This window comes from Piliocolobus tephrosceles, chromosome 4, assembly GCF_002776525.5.
Source record: "Piliocolobus tephrosceles isolate RC106 chromosome 4, ASM277652v3, whole genome shotgun sequence".
Lineage (NCBI taxonomy): Eukaryota > Metazoa > Chordata > Mammalia > Primates > Cercopithecidae > Piliocolobus > Piliocolobus tephrosceles.
In genome coordinates, this window is record NC_045437.1 from 165,138,031 (window position 1) to 165,153,666 (window position 15,636).

General features: G+C 40.4%; 1 protein-coding gene across 1 annotated transcript in view; it reads left to right on the top strand.

Annotated features, from left to right (window-relative positions):
- Positions 1 to 232: 232 nt before the first annotated feature.
- The window catches only part of ZNF608 (zinc finger protein 608), a 112,122-nt gene continuing 96,718 nt past the window's right edge, over positions 233 to 15,636 (top strand). Inside the window, exons 1-2 of the mRNA XM_023197112.2 lie at positions 233 to 644; positions 1,666 to 2,758. Coding sequence (XP_023052880.1) covers positions 1,853 to 2,758 — 906 coding nt within the window. The 5' untranslated portion in view covers positions 233 to 644; positions 1,666 to 1,852. The remainder of the gene's footprint in view (positions 645 to 1,665; positions 2,759 to 15,636) is intronic.

Below are 15,636 nucleotides of genomic sequence, written 5' to 3' on the forward strand. Positions count from 1 at the left end.
TCCTCCTCCTCCTCCTCCTCCTCCCTCTCCCCCCCCCCTCCTTTTCTCTTAAGTTAGTTCAAGAAATCAAATCTGTCAGGACGGGCGGAAAAATGCCACTTCCCGACTAACAGGCGGAATCCAGCCCAGATTTTCAGTCCTTTCTTCTTATTCTTTCTTCCCTTTCACTAATTTATCCCGATGTTAGCACATTCTGTCTCGTTACTAGCGGACGCCTGTAGGTTTGCTACATGGGATCATTACTGATCACGGTGACTCTGAAGTCTGGAACTGAAGGCGGAATGAGAAGTTGGGAAAACTTTTTTCTCTAAACTCTCTGTTTTTTAAAAAACTATTATTCTCGATGCTTGTTAAGAGGAAAAAAAAACCTTTGGTGCTTCTGTTGTGAATGTGAAACATTATTTTCCAGCTGTACAGTGACACATTTTTTTAAGGAGAAAAGGACTGATTCGTTTGCCAAAAGGGGGGTGGGGAGGTGGAATAATGTTATCGAGTGATTATTCTGGCTGAGATGTGTTATTTGGTTTCTTCCTTCTTGATCATTTGGTGTTTAAGTAAAATGAGGCACAGGCTTGTTTGCCGAGTGGAGTGGGAAAGGCATTTTGATTTGCTGGCCTAATTAAAAAATGATAAAGGATTAAAAGGTAAGCAATGTCTGTGTGTGTGTATGTGTGTGTGTATGTATATTTATTTATTTTTTTCTTGACAATCAACTGTTAAAAAGGGGCTGATCCCTTTAAAAACCGTTTTAACTGCTCTTTGTCAAACACACACTCATTTGCGGTCATTGAGGCCACCTTGGCGCAGATCACTTAAAGTGTATGTCTTAATCAGTTTTCCGTACAGTCAGTAGCACCATATTTAACAGAGTGAGCAATTCTGTGACCTAGGAATATGGTAGAATTGTTTAAATGTATTTTTTTTTCTCAAAAGGCAGATCTTTAACTTTTTATATAACACTGTCTTTTCTAGAGAGAGATGCTCTTAAAAGACATGTATATTTAAAAAAAATCATATAAGCTGTTGGGGAAAAGAGGATAGGAGGGAGGTATGTGTGTGTATTAGGGGCAGTTATTGGTTGTTTTTTCTGTTCCTTACTAGGAACAAAAACCAGATCGCCCAGACAATTTGTAAAAAGAAGTACTAAAACCTAAAATTAGAAATAAGGAAATTTTAGCAACATTCTATTCTGAAAACTAGCCTCAGAACTTCCAGGGTCTGGTCTTCTAAATTGCAAGATCTAGGACATGTTTAGGGATGTTTAAAGCTGTGTTCTTCCTTCTTGTCTGAGTGTTCAGGCTGTGTTTCTGGGGTTGAGATATCACATGTGCCAGACAGAAATCCTAAAGTTTAAAAGAGAACACAAAAACCTTTCCGGACTTGAATCAGATCCTTAAGATAATTTAATGCTTTTAAAAAGGTGATTATCCTTGTGTTGTTGATAAAGGGATTTTCTTTTTAGCTACCGTAAGATGCTTACTGTCATAGGTTTATGTTTTGGGTTTGGTTATTTTCCTTTAAACCTGATATTGGACTGTGGAGACAATACATGAGCCACCTTACTCTCCATCCTTCCCTGTCCCCTTTACTGATTCCCCAGTACTAATCGTTTTTTATTCTGGTAACACCCAGACAAGAAATATTCGACTTTTCCCCCCTTCACAGGAAAAGGTGGACCTGGACTGAGGGTGTAAAATCCCTGGACACATTCGTGAGGCAGGAAAAAGAAGAGGAAGATTAGAAGATTTTTTTTTTTTTTCTTTGAGAGAAAGCCCAGCGGAGATAAACGAATGTCCCCTCATCTCCAAAGGAAAGTTCATCGGATTTTTATTCTAGAGAGCTCATCTTCAGGATGTCAGTGAACATTTCTGCTGCAGGAAAAGGTGTGGATCCAAATACAGTTGATACTTATGACAGTGGCGATGATTGGGAAATCGGGGTTGGAAATTTAATAATTGATTTGGACGCTGATTTGGAGAAGGACAGACAGAAATTTGAGATGAATAATTCCACCAACACCGCTAGTAGCAGCAACTCCAAGGATTGTGGAGGTCCGGCCTCCAGTGGGGCTGGTGCTACCGCAGCCTTAGCTGATGGCCTAAAATTTGCTTCTGTTCAGGCCTCTGCTCCCCAGGGGAATTCACACAAAGAGACCAGCAAATCAAAAGTGAAAAGGAGTAAAACTTCTAAGGATGCTAATAAATCTCTGCCTTCTGCTGCCTTGTATGGGATTCCCGAGATCAGCAGCACTGGTAAGAGGCAGGAAGTTCAAGGGCGCCCTGGAGAGGCAACTGGCATGAATTCAGCGCTGGGTCAAAGTGTGAGCAGCGGCGGCAGCGGCAACCCAAACAGCAATAGTACCAGCACCAGCACCTCTGCCGCCACCGCGGGGGCAGGCTCCTGTGGGAAAAGCAAAGAGGAGAAGCCAGGTAAAAGCCAGAGCAGCCGAGGCGCCAAGCGGGATAAGGATGCGGGGAAATCCAGGAAGGACAAGCACGACCTGCTTCAGGGCCACCAGAATGGCAGTGGCAGCCAGGCCCCTTCCGGGGGGCACCTCTATGGCTTTGGGGCCAAGAGCAATGGAGGTGGCGCGAGCCCCTTCCACTGCGGGGGCACTGGGAGTGGCAGCGTCGCCGCTGCAGGGGAAGTTAGCAAAAGTGCCCCGGATTCAGGGCTCATGGGAAACTCTATGTTGGTAAAGAAGGAAGAGGAGGAGGAGGAGAGCCACAGGCGAATCAAGAAACTGAAAACTGAGAAGGTAGGATAAAGTCGCCTTCCTAGATGTCCTACTTTTCTCTGTGTGCATTTGTGTGGGTGTGTGGGGGTGTGCCTCTGTGTGCCTTACACTTCTTTATGCTTTGTGGTTCTTTGTGAGATTACTATGATATGCATCCTTTATATTAAAATTCGATATGGGGGAGCCTACTTGGGTGCAGTGTTTGGCTCTTGCTTCTGCTGTCCTTGCTGCTATAGCTGCTGCTGCTAGTGATGCTAGTGTTTGGGTTCCCAGGTGGGAGGGCCTGAGTGTTCGAAATACCTTTTGCCCTGTAGATCGGTTCCTCACTAGTCAGCAGGTTGCTGACTTTTAATAGAAAACCTGCTCATGCACCCTCTTGACTCTTGTCCTGGTTTCTTCCTTAAGGGGAACAGGTTTCTATTTTATTTTATTCATCCTAGTATTGCTGGTAATGTGTCCTTAGGTGCAAGGTTCAAGTTCCCTCCCTGGAGAGGAATGTCGAGGATTCTAATTTACATTCTACCCTCATCCCCCCCCGCCCTTTTTTTTTTCTTACTGTCTACAAAGTAGTACTGTGAAAGGATATCCTTGAATGAGTTCTTGTTATTGGTCCTGAATTAAACCCCAAGCTTGATGTGTTGGGTCGTTGGTTTCATAACTGCAGAAAAACTCCATGATTGTGGTGTTTGTTAGCACGCTACTCTTGTTCCCTTACCCAGTTCCAGTTCTTAGCTAGAGATATAAGAGTGTTATCACTTGGATACCTAGCTTGACTGGGGAGCTGCACAGCAGCTAAGAAGAATAAAGCAGACTTGCTGGACTGATACTCGTGAAATGTGAAAACGCAGCCAAAGGGGATGCAGACGGTTGAGTGAATTGGAATATAGAATTATGTGCTGCATTTGAACGGTGTGGATGGTTGATTGAGACCATTTGGACCCTTCCGGCCATCTTTGTACACGTCTATAGTTAGACACTGCCTTGGAAGAACTGCCCGCCCCGACACTGCCTTGGAAGAACTGCCCGCCCCGACACCCACCCCGTGTTTTGCTGCTTAGTCATAGAGCACATTGACTAATGTTTGGGAACAGAAGGTGTTCTGTCCATTAGGCAAGTTTGGAAGGAGTTAGGGGTGTTTGTGTGATATTTCTATGAAATTAGTCTTCATATTAATTCTACAGGTTGTGCCTTGCAGAAGCAAGATTTCTGTCATGTGGGTTGTGGCATGGTTGTTTGGGAACATGCTTATTAAATAATTTTGATTTTTTTTTTTGCTATAGTTGGCGATTGGGATTGTAAGTGGTGATAATACATCTTTGGAGAATTATTTCTGTGTAAAATGGTTCACTGCTCCTTAAACTTTTATATTCTTGTTTTTGTGTTCAGGATTTAAGTTGGAGTATAGGAGTAAAGTTTTGATTTTTAAAAGTTGATAGAGGCACATTAAGGTGTAGATAATGCCAAATTTGCAAAAAAGCCTCCGAACACTTATAAATTCATACCCTCTTGGTAAGATACATTGATGAATATAAATGAGATTTTTAAAATTCCAGGTTTTGATTCTTATGTTTCAATGTGTAGTTTCACATTATTTCTGCTAAAAGACGTTCTGAAATCTTCTTATTACTTAGTACAGTAGGGCATTTACTTTTGTTGCCAATAGTCTTCAAATCGCAGTTCTAATCTGCTTTAACTATCTAGATGAATTGCCCTAATCCAGTGCTCACAATGGCTGTGGTTAAGGAGTCAGAGCCATTTGATTGGATTCACTGGCTGCTTGGAATGTGGGAGGTACTGCCCTTTTGCATTCCCCTTAGCCTTTTAATCTTCCAGCCAAATGTTCACATTCAACAATTTTGTTTAGCTGGCAATCGGAACATTTCAGTATCTCAAAGGCTGCTGTCATGGCAACTGAGATTAGAGCGTGGTGTCGTTTCTCCAGTTTTTGTGTTCTTTTCACTTTCCAGTCACAGAGGAAACTGGGTGAAGAATGGAAGAATTAAATTATTCATATACATGCAACTCACCTTCAGTTCCAGCAGTATAAATGTGATAAATATGAATTACATAAATGAAGAGCAAGCAAGTCATGATGGATCTGGGGTGGGGGCGGAAGAAAGCACATTGCAATTTAGATTCACTTCTGGTCCTGTACCAGAGGAAGCCGTGCCACCAATCTTAGCCACTGCAGTTGGCACAGGGGCCCCTCAGAGGCTTGGATCCAGGGGGTTGGATCCTGTAGTGTTGGCCATTCTCTGTCAAGTTGGGCGTTGGCTCAGGATCTCAAACATTATTCCTTAAGGCTTTCCTCCGCACCCCCACCTCATCCTGAGAACGACTTCCCTTAAGAATGCTTTCATCCTTGGCACTCAGAAATGGCACTCCCTTGTATGAACGCCACACAGGAAAGTAACTCTAATTCCACTAACTAGTGGTTGCATCAAATTAGGCATCCATTTAGAGAATGCTTCCTACTGATGTGAGAATACCTATTCAGGAAGTAAAGATTTAGTAGTACAAGAAGCTTCACCTGAAAAAATATTTCAACACTGAGGGTTTTTTTTTGACATTTTATATAACGTTTTAATTTCCTTCAGCCTTGCTTGATTATCTGGGTGTGTGATGAGTAAGTGCCTGGAGAGTGAAGATTATTAATTTTCAGCAATCAGATGTGGCTTGTGAGGGGCCACATGTGAAAACCAAAGGGGAGTGTCTGTGTGTGTGCATATATATATATATTCTTTTTCTGGTTGGAAGGTTCACAGGAGATTCATAAGACTTGCTGTCACCGGTTAATTTTTACAGCATGCTTAAATGTCTATTTTTGGTCTGTTTATTCTGTTTCTTCACTACACAAAGTCATGTAAAACATGATAAATTGGACCTTATGAAACCTAATTAAATCAATGAGTGTTCTACTCCTTTATGTGGAAACCACAAGTATGTTGTAAAAGTCGCCACTCCCTTAATACGTGAACAAAATCAAAACATGCCATAATTCTAAGATGTTTGAGCTATATTTCTGTAGCCCATTTTGTGGTTAAGCCACCAGTGACATGTCTGAATAAGTAGATCTGACGGGTTGACTTTGGTTGTTAAAACCTGCCTCTCCACCTTCCCCTCCTTTCTTGTGAAGCAAAATAGCCTTGTATTGAAGCTCTTCTTTATGTGTCCTCCTAGCCATCTCACAGTTTTGACTTCTCAGATAGGGAGGCATTCAGCTGGGCTTTATAAACAAACAGTTTATATATAAAGTTGATGGATTTATTTGATTTCTAGAAAATTCAAAAATATATACAAAAACTCAAAAATCCTAAAAGTGGCTGATACTTAAACAGAAGTGAAAGGCACAGGAGGTCATATAGTTGTGTCTCAATACCTATTCAGGGAAGAGAATTATTTCTGTAATATCATATTGCTTTCATTAAGATGGCCCTGGTCATGAAGGTGGCGTCTACAAATGGACCTGTCCATAAAGGATATCATTCATTTTATTTTATTCTTTTGTAGAGGCCTTTTTATACTTCACTAGGGAATTCTGGCACATTTTCTAAGTGAGTGTGAGCAGTTTAAGAACATATTTTGATTAATGAGTTTTGTGGACGTTATGCTTTTTTTTTTTTTCAAATATAGTGTCCCATATGAATTCTGCCTAGAGTTTAGTGTATCTACTGTGAAATAAAAGGGCAGAAAGGTCACTTGCTTTAATTAAAGAACAGAGTCCATTGTTGTTGGACAGCTAACTGTTTTGAAAGCTACGTAAGGGATTTAGCTGTTAAAAACGTTGGTAACTAAGGGTGGCTTCCAATCAGCATTGATCTAGCTCCTTCCTTTTCTATAGCTCTCCTCACAGGGTGACAGGGCTTTTTGAGGTAGGGAGGGGCTGCCCTTTCCCCAAGAACGTTTGGAACTTAGGTATTTTTGTGATCAGACCCATCACTGAATTCTGACTTTGGTGTGTGAAATCCTTTTGCTTTGCTGGAGAGAGAAGGAATATGCATAACTGATCAAGATTGTCCTATAGGAGATAAATAACGTTTTGCAACTTTTAATAAGTTTGCAAATAGTCTGTAAAAAACGGTGGGGGGAGGGATTGATAGTCCAAATGTCATGAGGTTAAGAATGCTCTTCAAGTGAAATTGCTTGGCTGCAAGATGGTTTTAATTAGACTGTTATAAAGACTTATTTTTCCTAAGCAGCATTTTATAGTTAGTAAATGAAATGTATGCCGAAAGTGCTAAGCAGAAATCTCCCTAACCACAGAGGTGTTCAATAACCAGATTCAAACAACATGGAAAGTACCATCTGTTCTTGGTTTTCAGCATGAAAAAGAGGGATTGAATGGCTGAGATTTGCTCCAATTTTGACAGTGTCTGTGTGTGCGCGTGTATTTTTTTTAATTTAAAAAAGTTCACCTGGTACTTCATAGAAACTTGAAATTGCAGTAATATGAGCAACACTGTGAAAACACATGTTCCTACATTTATTTTAACCAGTTCCACTTTTATTTAAAAGATTTCCAGAAGCCCAGCCATTGAACACTGTATAATGGTTATACAGTTCCTGCAGGCAATCACAATGAGCGGTCAGCTTTCCCAAAGATCTGACTATTTAGTCGGTACCTGAATTATTCTGTCAATTTTCCCCCTGGAGGCAAGGAGGGGAAAAGGCTCTCACGCCAACTCTGGTCAGCGTTTATCAGTTGATCTAAGTGTGTGTGATATTGCTGTGGACTGGTGTTTAGGATACATAGACCTTGCTCTTGTTCAGAGCTGTAATCTAGGATTGTTGATAATGAGGAAAATATCCTTTTAAGGAAGGATAACTTTTGAGTCCTTGACTTTTAGACACTAAGAATCTTGGTTCTGGGTTTAGTTAGAGCCCTGGGTAAAACATTATCCGGCCTTTGTTTGAGGTCTTTTATTGAAGCTAATGACTGGGCTTGTGCCTCCCTGAGATAAATGACATTATCTCTGAGTGGCCTGACAGGAAACAGACATGTTAATGGTGAAGCTGCGGGGAGGATCTGCTTGGGTTCTGACAAAAGAGTCGAGAAAGGGACCCCTGGTTGTGGTCATTAACACATAATGCATTCTTGCTCTTCCTAAGAGGCCCTTGATAATTGGAAAGCTATTTTAGCCACAAGCACTTAAATCATAAATCTACTACTCCTAGTTCTTTGCATTCTTAAAAGTAGCAAAGTAATGTGTTTTTTGTTAACAAGTGTGTGATCTTGTTTTTTAATGTGGTGGCAGTTCCAGGCTGCCTGGGTAATGACCTGTGGGGGAGCTGCACATTAAATTGTTTTTATCAGCTGAGATCCTTCTTTGTCTTTCAGCATTACTCAGCCACCCCTCTACTTTAATAAAGTGAAAAAGTGGGTACAGAGCTGAAAATAAGTCATTTTTATGCTTGAAGATGTCTTGTGGGAGGGGCATAGCATCTGTTTCATAAGATTTTGTGCAATGATTTGAATGTGATGAACTCTGACTTTTGGAGTGTATGTTTTCAAAAGTCATGAGTATAATTGAGTTTCAGTGCAGTTTAAACTCTCTCTTCTTGAACGAAGATAATTGCCATGTTGAGCACACTCTAGAGGTGTAGAAGAGGTGGCAGGATCATGTTATTCTATTCTCTAATGTTAAGCACTGGAAGTTGTTCATAGTAACTTCTGCAGCACACCATAGTTTTGATTGCCAGAGCTCTGAACTTGCCAGCAATCTGAACATCAAGGGTTTTGCTTGAATACAAAATAGTTTATTCCTAAATTACTTGTATTACATTCCTGTGTCATATGGAAGTCAGAACTAAGAAAATACTGGACTCTCCTTGTTAGCAACATCTTAGGGAAAATAACCCTTCTTCACTAGGATTCTTGTTGATAAATGATCATAATACTCTCCTCTCTTAATGTAGTCATTGAAGATTAAAGGGTTGGAGAACAGGCGAGCTCCTTGCCTCAGTGATGACTTAGGTTGTCATTAGAGAGTAAGTAATATGTGTATGATATTGGTGCCCTGTAACTGGTATTTATTTCATAGGTGTGTGTATATAAATGTTGTAACTGCATATACAGATGTTGGATTGGGAGTATTTAGTTAGTATGAGCTTTATTCTCTAAAAAATGTTCACTGTTGGTTTTACGTTCAACTCTGCTGCAGAATATATGGACCTCTCCCTCTGTGTCTAATTCTTTCTCCCAACTGCAGTTTCACTAGTGACTACTTGCTCCCTGTCTTAAGTTCTTTTTAATTTAAGCTCAAGGTTTTGGCAATGGGAACAAAGCCTTTGCAACTGAATGAAAGGTTGTTAAACTATTCATAGTTGATTGACCAGCAGTTGGGCTGTTTGTAATGTTATTTTGAGAGCTCAAAGGATATGCAAGAGGGTGAGACTTGGCACTTTGCTCCTAAAGCTGAATTTTGCATATTTGCTAAATTTTGCTTAGAAATACCTTTGGGAATGTAGTAGAAAAGATGATGGGTTTTGCCTTAAGAACTGAAATGATCACAAAGCAAATACTTAAATTTTGCTAGGTCAGTAGGCCTTGAACCACAGGGATCCCATCTGGTATTCAGAAGGCTTTTCCCCCCAGTGAAACTAAATGAAAACTTAAAGGTATAATATATACCTTTTTATGTAATATATATAATTGTAATAGAGAACACAAAGGAAAGGGTGTTTCGGTTAGAACAAATAGGTTTGAAATGATGAACAAATACTTCTGTGGGTTTTTCAAAGCCACTTTCTCTTCTTTCTCATCTCCACCCCCTGACCTAGTTTGATTATTATTCACTGTGACTATTCCAGCCCAACCACTGTGCTTTCTGCCTCCAGGGAATCCTCATTGTCAGCTAGCACCTTAAGAAAAATGTGTCTACAGGGACATTTAGGCATATTCCAATAATGCCACATGAATGTAGCTTTTACAGTTTAAAAAGCAAGTAAAAATACATTGATTATATTTTGTGTTGTACATAATGATTTCAGAAAGCAGATATTTAGGTTGTGGAATTGGCTTATTATGTTAACCAGAGAGCAGATGGCATGGTGCCACAGACGAATAATTTTACTTAAAGGGACTTTTAAGGTTTTGATGTGTTTTCTTTTCCTCTTATTTCCCTGATGGCTTCTTTTTATTGAAGGGTAACTTAAGGAGACCTGGTAGCAATTTTACTGCCTTCCCCTGACAGTTTGAAATAATAGCTTGGTCTTTGGTTGCACTGATCTTCTACCAGTCAACTCGATTCTGGTTTTTGTCATGTGGCAGAGAATTTTTAAAAAAGTGTTTGTAGTGTGTTTTAAGAAGTGGACTCTTTTATATGCCTCAATTAGCAACAGACGACAAAGTTCCAATTGGTCACACTTTCATAAACTCCTGGAAGTCACTGTTTGTCCTTTTGATTAAAGAAAACTCCTGGTTTAGTTTCTTAGGAAAGCACATCTGGCCCTCTGGCCGCTTTCGGTACACCTTTTTGTCCTTCGCATTAGTCACTGAAGGTTCAAAGGTTGTGTCTAAGTTGTTCCTAGTTAGGTTAGAAAATTTTCCCCACGCTGGAGGAAATGTACTTTTTAAAAAAAAATTTTTTTTTAAACTACACTCATCATGTGTTTGAATTCAGCTGGCATAAAAGTACCTTTTGTTTTTGTACCTAGATTTTACAGTTTTATCCATTCTTCACCTCAAACATCACCAGGATGAGTTGGAAAGCATCTTCTAACTTTTTTTTCCAAAGTGTGCATAGCCAGACCAGATTACTTCTGGATTTCCTGTCACTTCCTTGACTGACTTTATGGATGGCTCATGTTAAAAACAACAAAAATGTTTGAACTGGAAGGCTTGAAGCCTTGGGTTTTCATTCTTCATGGAGAACTGTTTATTTGTGTGTGGTTCACCACAGTACATGGATAGTACTATCAAATCTGTGCTTTATTATAGGCTTATGACTAGCACAGCAGCACTTTAGTTATGTGTTCCCGTGCTTTAGTTATTTGCCAGTTCTTTTGTGATGGAAATGAAATTAGAGCTGAATCTTTGCAGCGAAGGGGAAAATAGGCACAACAAATAGAAACTATCCCTTGAGCCAGTTAAGAAGTAAGCAGTGGTGATTAAACATCTTTTTTTTTTTTTCAAAATAATTGAAACACAGAGGAAGCTACTTCCATTTAGCTTCTGTGAAGATGCGTGGAAGATGAGCTCAACACTTTGAGAAGTGGAGGCTGCAACTAGATTTTATCCCCTTATATCGTTTGACATCTTCAGTAATTGAAAAGCGATTCGTATTCCCAAATCTTTAAACTTCTCTGAAGGTGTAATTTGAGTTAAGTAATATTGTTTGTTTCTGCTCCCAAAAGGGAGCAACATGATGTTAAAACAGAGCAATTGAGCCTCTCCGCATCCAACTCCATTTGGTCAATTGTCTCCATTTACATTCCTTGCCCAAATCTTTCAACAGCCTTTCCCATGATGCCGCAGCAGATGCCAGACACTGAAGTAGAAAGCGAGCAGCTGTTTCCAAACATTACTCCATTGCTGTATTATCCTCCACAATCTGCTCTTCCCTTCCCCCATTCTTAAAATAAAGAAGCCTCCTCTCCCTTTGACTTTTGCATCCTCCAGTTTATCAGTGTGCAGGTTTTCTATCTTATCATTCGCACTTCAGCAGGTCCGTTTATTGTTTTCGCTATGGGAGCAGATGGAGGGCCCTGGGCTCTTGGGGGCGTGGCCGCTGGCACCTCGGGCCCGGGGCTGCGCGCTCCCGACGGGGCGGCGGGGGCGTGCAGCCGGGGACGCGCCCTTCTTCCCGCCGGGGACCCGTTTATGGCCCTGAGCGCTGTAAATCTGTCAGCTCTTCACGACGCCTTCACCTCTTTCTTCATTTGCTCCAGCTTCTAGTTTGACAACGTTCCCCTGAGGTAGAATTCTAATCTGCTTCCAATTAGTTGCAAAATGTGACTGAAATTTCCACATTATGACTGCTGTTTTACTTGCATGCACACATCTAGAAACAAATTAATGCTCTTGAATATTTATTTTTTGAGCCCTTGGATTTACTTTAAGAGGAAGAGTTTCCAACTGTTTGGAATGACTTCCAGGGTTTGCATTTTTTCCCGAAAGCCGAATATACTGGGTACATTAAAACAAAACAAAGCAACTATGTTGCCCCCCCATCGCTTAATAAGCCTTTTCCATCTTTTCAAGATTTCCCAAAATGTATTGCATATGTTTAAGTAATGCAAATAAATTTTGTAGTATTTCTAAAATAAACAAAACAAGGATGTTTGGCTAAGGAAGGGTCCCTATGCAGTGTTTTAATAAAAGAGAAATATACACACACATTTCCTTCTAAATATAGCTTAAGTATACTTTGGCCAAAACACAAAGACTTTTGTTCCACACTTTTAAATTCTTTCATTCCATATTCAAAAGCTGTAAACCCAAATAAACGAATTGGGTGATTAATTGGCTTGGCACAAATCTAACGGCAGCATTAAAGAAGTTACTGTGGGCATGAATGTGTACCCAAGTTTTTGTGTAGGTCTCTGGAGCACACCCTCCCTCAGCGAGGGGCTGGGGCGGTTGTGCTGAGATCAGTATAGTAGGTGGGTTCCTGTGACTTTGGTCTTCCCACTCCCTCCTTACGCCAATGTTAGGAGAATGGACCTAGCTCTGGGGTGGTTCTGTTTAGAGGGTGATCATCACCCATCACCCCAACTCCATTTCCTCTCTTTCAGTGATTTTTTTTTTTTTTTTTTTAACAAAGATGTTGTTCCCCCTGGTTATATGTAAATATTAGAGTTGTTTAAATCTTGGTTGCTGAGAATGTCAAGACAAGCATTTTATTACTTGCCTTAAAGACTACTTTCTCAAGTACTGGAGAATTTTAGTACCAAGGCAGTGGATCTCTGGATTAGTATTTGTGAAAAGGTGCTACTCTTAATGTAAACAGCGAAATTTACTGGTGCATTTTATAGTAGAATTTAGTTCTCAAGCATCTTGGCAGATTGATATCAACAGTAATAATGGGCTTTAAAGAGGTGTGAAGGATTTTATTGATGGTAAAGTGGCTATGTTGATCGCATCACTGTGTATTAGTTTCTGAGTAACAACTGCGCATGTAAATGGTTGCATGAGTTTTTTTAAACATCTTTATCATATACAGTCATAAAAGCCTATGTTGATTGATTTCTAATGCTCTTTTATGTGCCGCTTTCAATCTCTAATCAGGAGGTGGAGAATTTATTTCATTTTGTTTCCACAAAACCTATTCAAAATTATTTCTTAGATATATAGAGTATACATTATTTAAATGATTTTCTAAAAGCTTATTTTTAGATATGCCAGAATTCCACAAAAGAAGTTGGAGTGCTCTTTGTATTGCTTCCTTTCTTCTTACTCAATGGCTAGTAGTAGAAAAAAACAGCCAGATTGAAATCCTTAAAAATTTAAAATGTTGGGCCTTCAGAGTGCAGAGACCTCCTGGGTTAAAAAAAGAGAAAAATAGTGGCCCCGTAGTGAAATGCTCACAATAGCAATGATTGTGGTAGCCCCTCAAGTCCTGGGGTTCACTAATTACCCTTTAATGAGGTCAGTCTGCCCCGGCTTTTTGCCTACCTTGGGAGGAAAAGCACACAAGACAGTTGGAGTTCAAGTGGATCTTGCTGTATTTGCAACTTAGCATAACTGCTTTGAAAGCCCCCAGGGTGCTTAATTGGGGCCTGGGCATTTTTGTTTGGGGGGAGACTATACACAGCTCCTCATTGTGCTTGTAGAAGCCACTGTGCATCTTGGAAGCATTACATGCTTTTGTTGATGGTGCATAGTTTTATAAACTCCAAATGAGCTTATTGCTTTTTAACCATTGGGAGAGCTAAATAATGGAAGAACCTAGAAGACTTTGGGTTGGGCAGCGGCCAAAGGGGGGTGGGGCGGGGGTGGGGGGTGGGCTCAGGGTTGGGGAAGAGAAAGAGAGAGAGAATGAATGGTTTAATTGTAGAGCAAACCATTTGTTTGCAGATTAAGATTTACTCCGTCGCCAAATCCGATGGATGAGGTGAAAGAATGAGGCCGTAAGGTACAGAAATTGAATGCCCAATGTTGTGTTTTGTGATCATGCTCAGCTGTTTTTACCCTTTTTTCCACAAAGAAGGCAAAAGAAGAATGAATTGTTTAACGGAGAGAACTGCCTGGCCAAGTGCATTTTTTAAGCTGTACAGAGGCAGGGAAGAAGCGGGAGGTGGGGGGAGGCAGGTTATTTCTGTGCTCCCTGGTCAGGAAGCAAAAATCTTAAGGTTCTTTTAGCTGAGAGAGGGGCCAGAAAACTTGGTGAATCTTCCTGTTTGCTCACTTAGGGAGGAATGGTGGTAGTGGAGGTAGGGAGTAAAAAGTAGAAGAAAGGTGTGTGGGAAAGAGGGTAGTTGTGGTAGAGCTTTTGTTGCAAGGGCCCTAGACAATGCATTCTCTTGAATAATTGGGGCCGTTTATAGAAATTCCCCACGATTTCATTAGTTAGCCCTGTTTCTGAATAGAAAGGGACTCTCCAGCAACAGCAGTGAAGTGGTACAGCAGTTTTGGAGGGGGAAAAGCAGTTGCCTGGCAGCCTGAATGTCATTCTTTTTTTTTTTTTTTTTTCTTTTAACAAACAAAAAAACCCTTTTCCTAAGGACTGGATGACCAGAAATCATGGCATTTGTCCATGTTGTAGTTGCAGTTTGTCCTTCTAATCTTCTTGTGAATAAATAGGTTTCTGGAAAGATCTAGCATTGTTTTCTAGAAGTATCATTCTAAACACTCCCCAACTCACTGTTTTTATTTTTACTTTAATCTTGAGAGTGAAACCCTTTATCTTAATCTGCTCTTTTGTATATAAATTGTCTCTTTTTGATAACTCAGGATGCATGCCATGAAAAAGCCCATTTCTTCTGTAACATTAAAATCATTTGTTTATTGATGCATATTTGATACATTGAACTTTTAAATATCTTACTTGGCTTAAAGTGATCTTGTTTTGTTTTTCTCCTAGCTTTAAGTTCTGGTATTATTTATTATTTTGGTATCCTTTTGAAATGGCATGATTTTTGAGTCCAAATAATGGCTGATAGCTTCATTATATAGATCTGTTTCTTCTGAGGGGCGGTGAACAAGAGAAGGATTGTAGGAATTGGGGAGCAAAGAGAGTGTAAAAAATTAGGTCTAAGTAGTTTCAGTCTTGTCAAACTGCTACTCACTTTTTAATGTGCGATTGCTCATTCCTGATTCTTTCCCGTTAATATTTTCCATATTAGTGAAGAAAGAGACTGGATTTTACTTCTGTTAATGTCTAAAACTCCAAACTCTTTTTTTTTTTTTTTTTTTGAGACAGAGTCTCGCTCTGTCACCCAGACTGGAGTGCAGTGGCACGATCTCGCCTCACTGCAACCTCTGCCTCCCAGGTTCAAGCGATTCTCTTGCCTCAACCTCCCCAGTAGCTGGGATTACAGACACCCACCACCACGCCTGGCTAATTTTTGTATTTTTAGTTAAGATGGGGTTTCACCATGTTGCCCATGGCTGGTCTCGAACTCCTGGCCTCAGGTAGTCTGCCCGCCTCAGCCTCCCAAAGTGCAGAGATTACAGGCGTGAGCCACCACACCTGGCCTAAAACTCCAAACTTTTAAGTATCATGTAACTTGGCTGGGCCTATAACTCCAGCTACTCAGGAAGCTGAAACAGGAGAATTGCTTGAACCCGGGAGGTGGAGGTTGCAGTGAGCTGACACTGCGCCACTGCACTCCAGCCTGGGCGACAGAGCGAGACTCCGTCTCAAAAAACCCCAAAAAACAAAAAACTTAACACTGCCGTAGTCACTAAGCAGACCAAATTTGTGTAAACACATTTTTAAAAAGTTATTTAAAAAAAA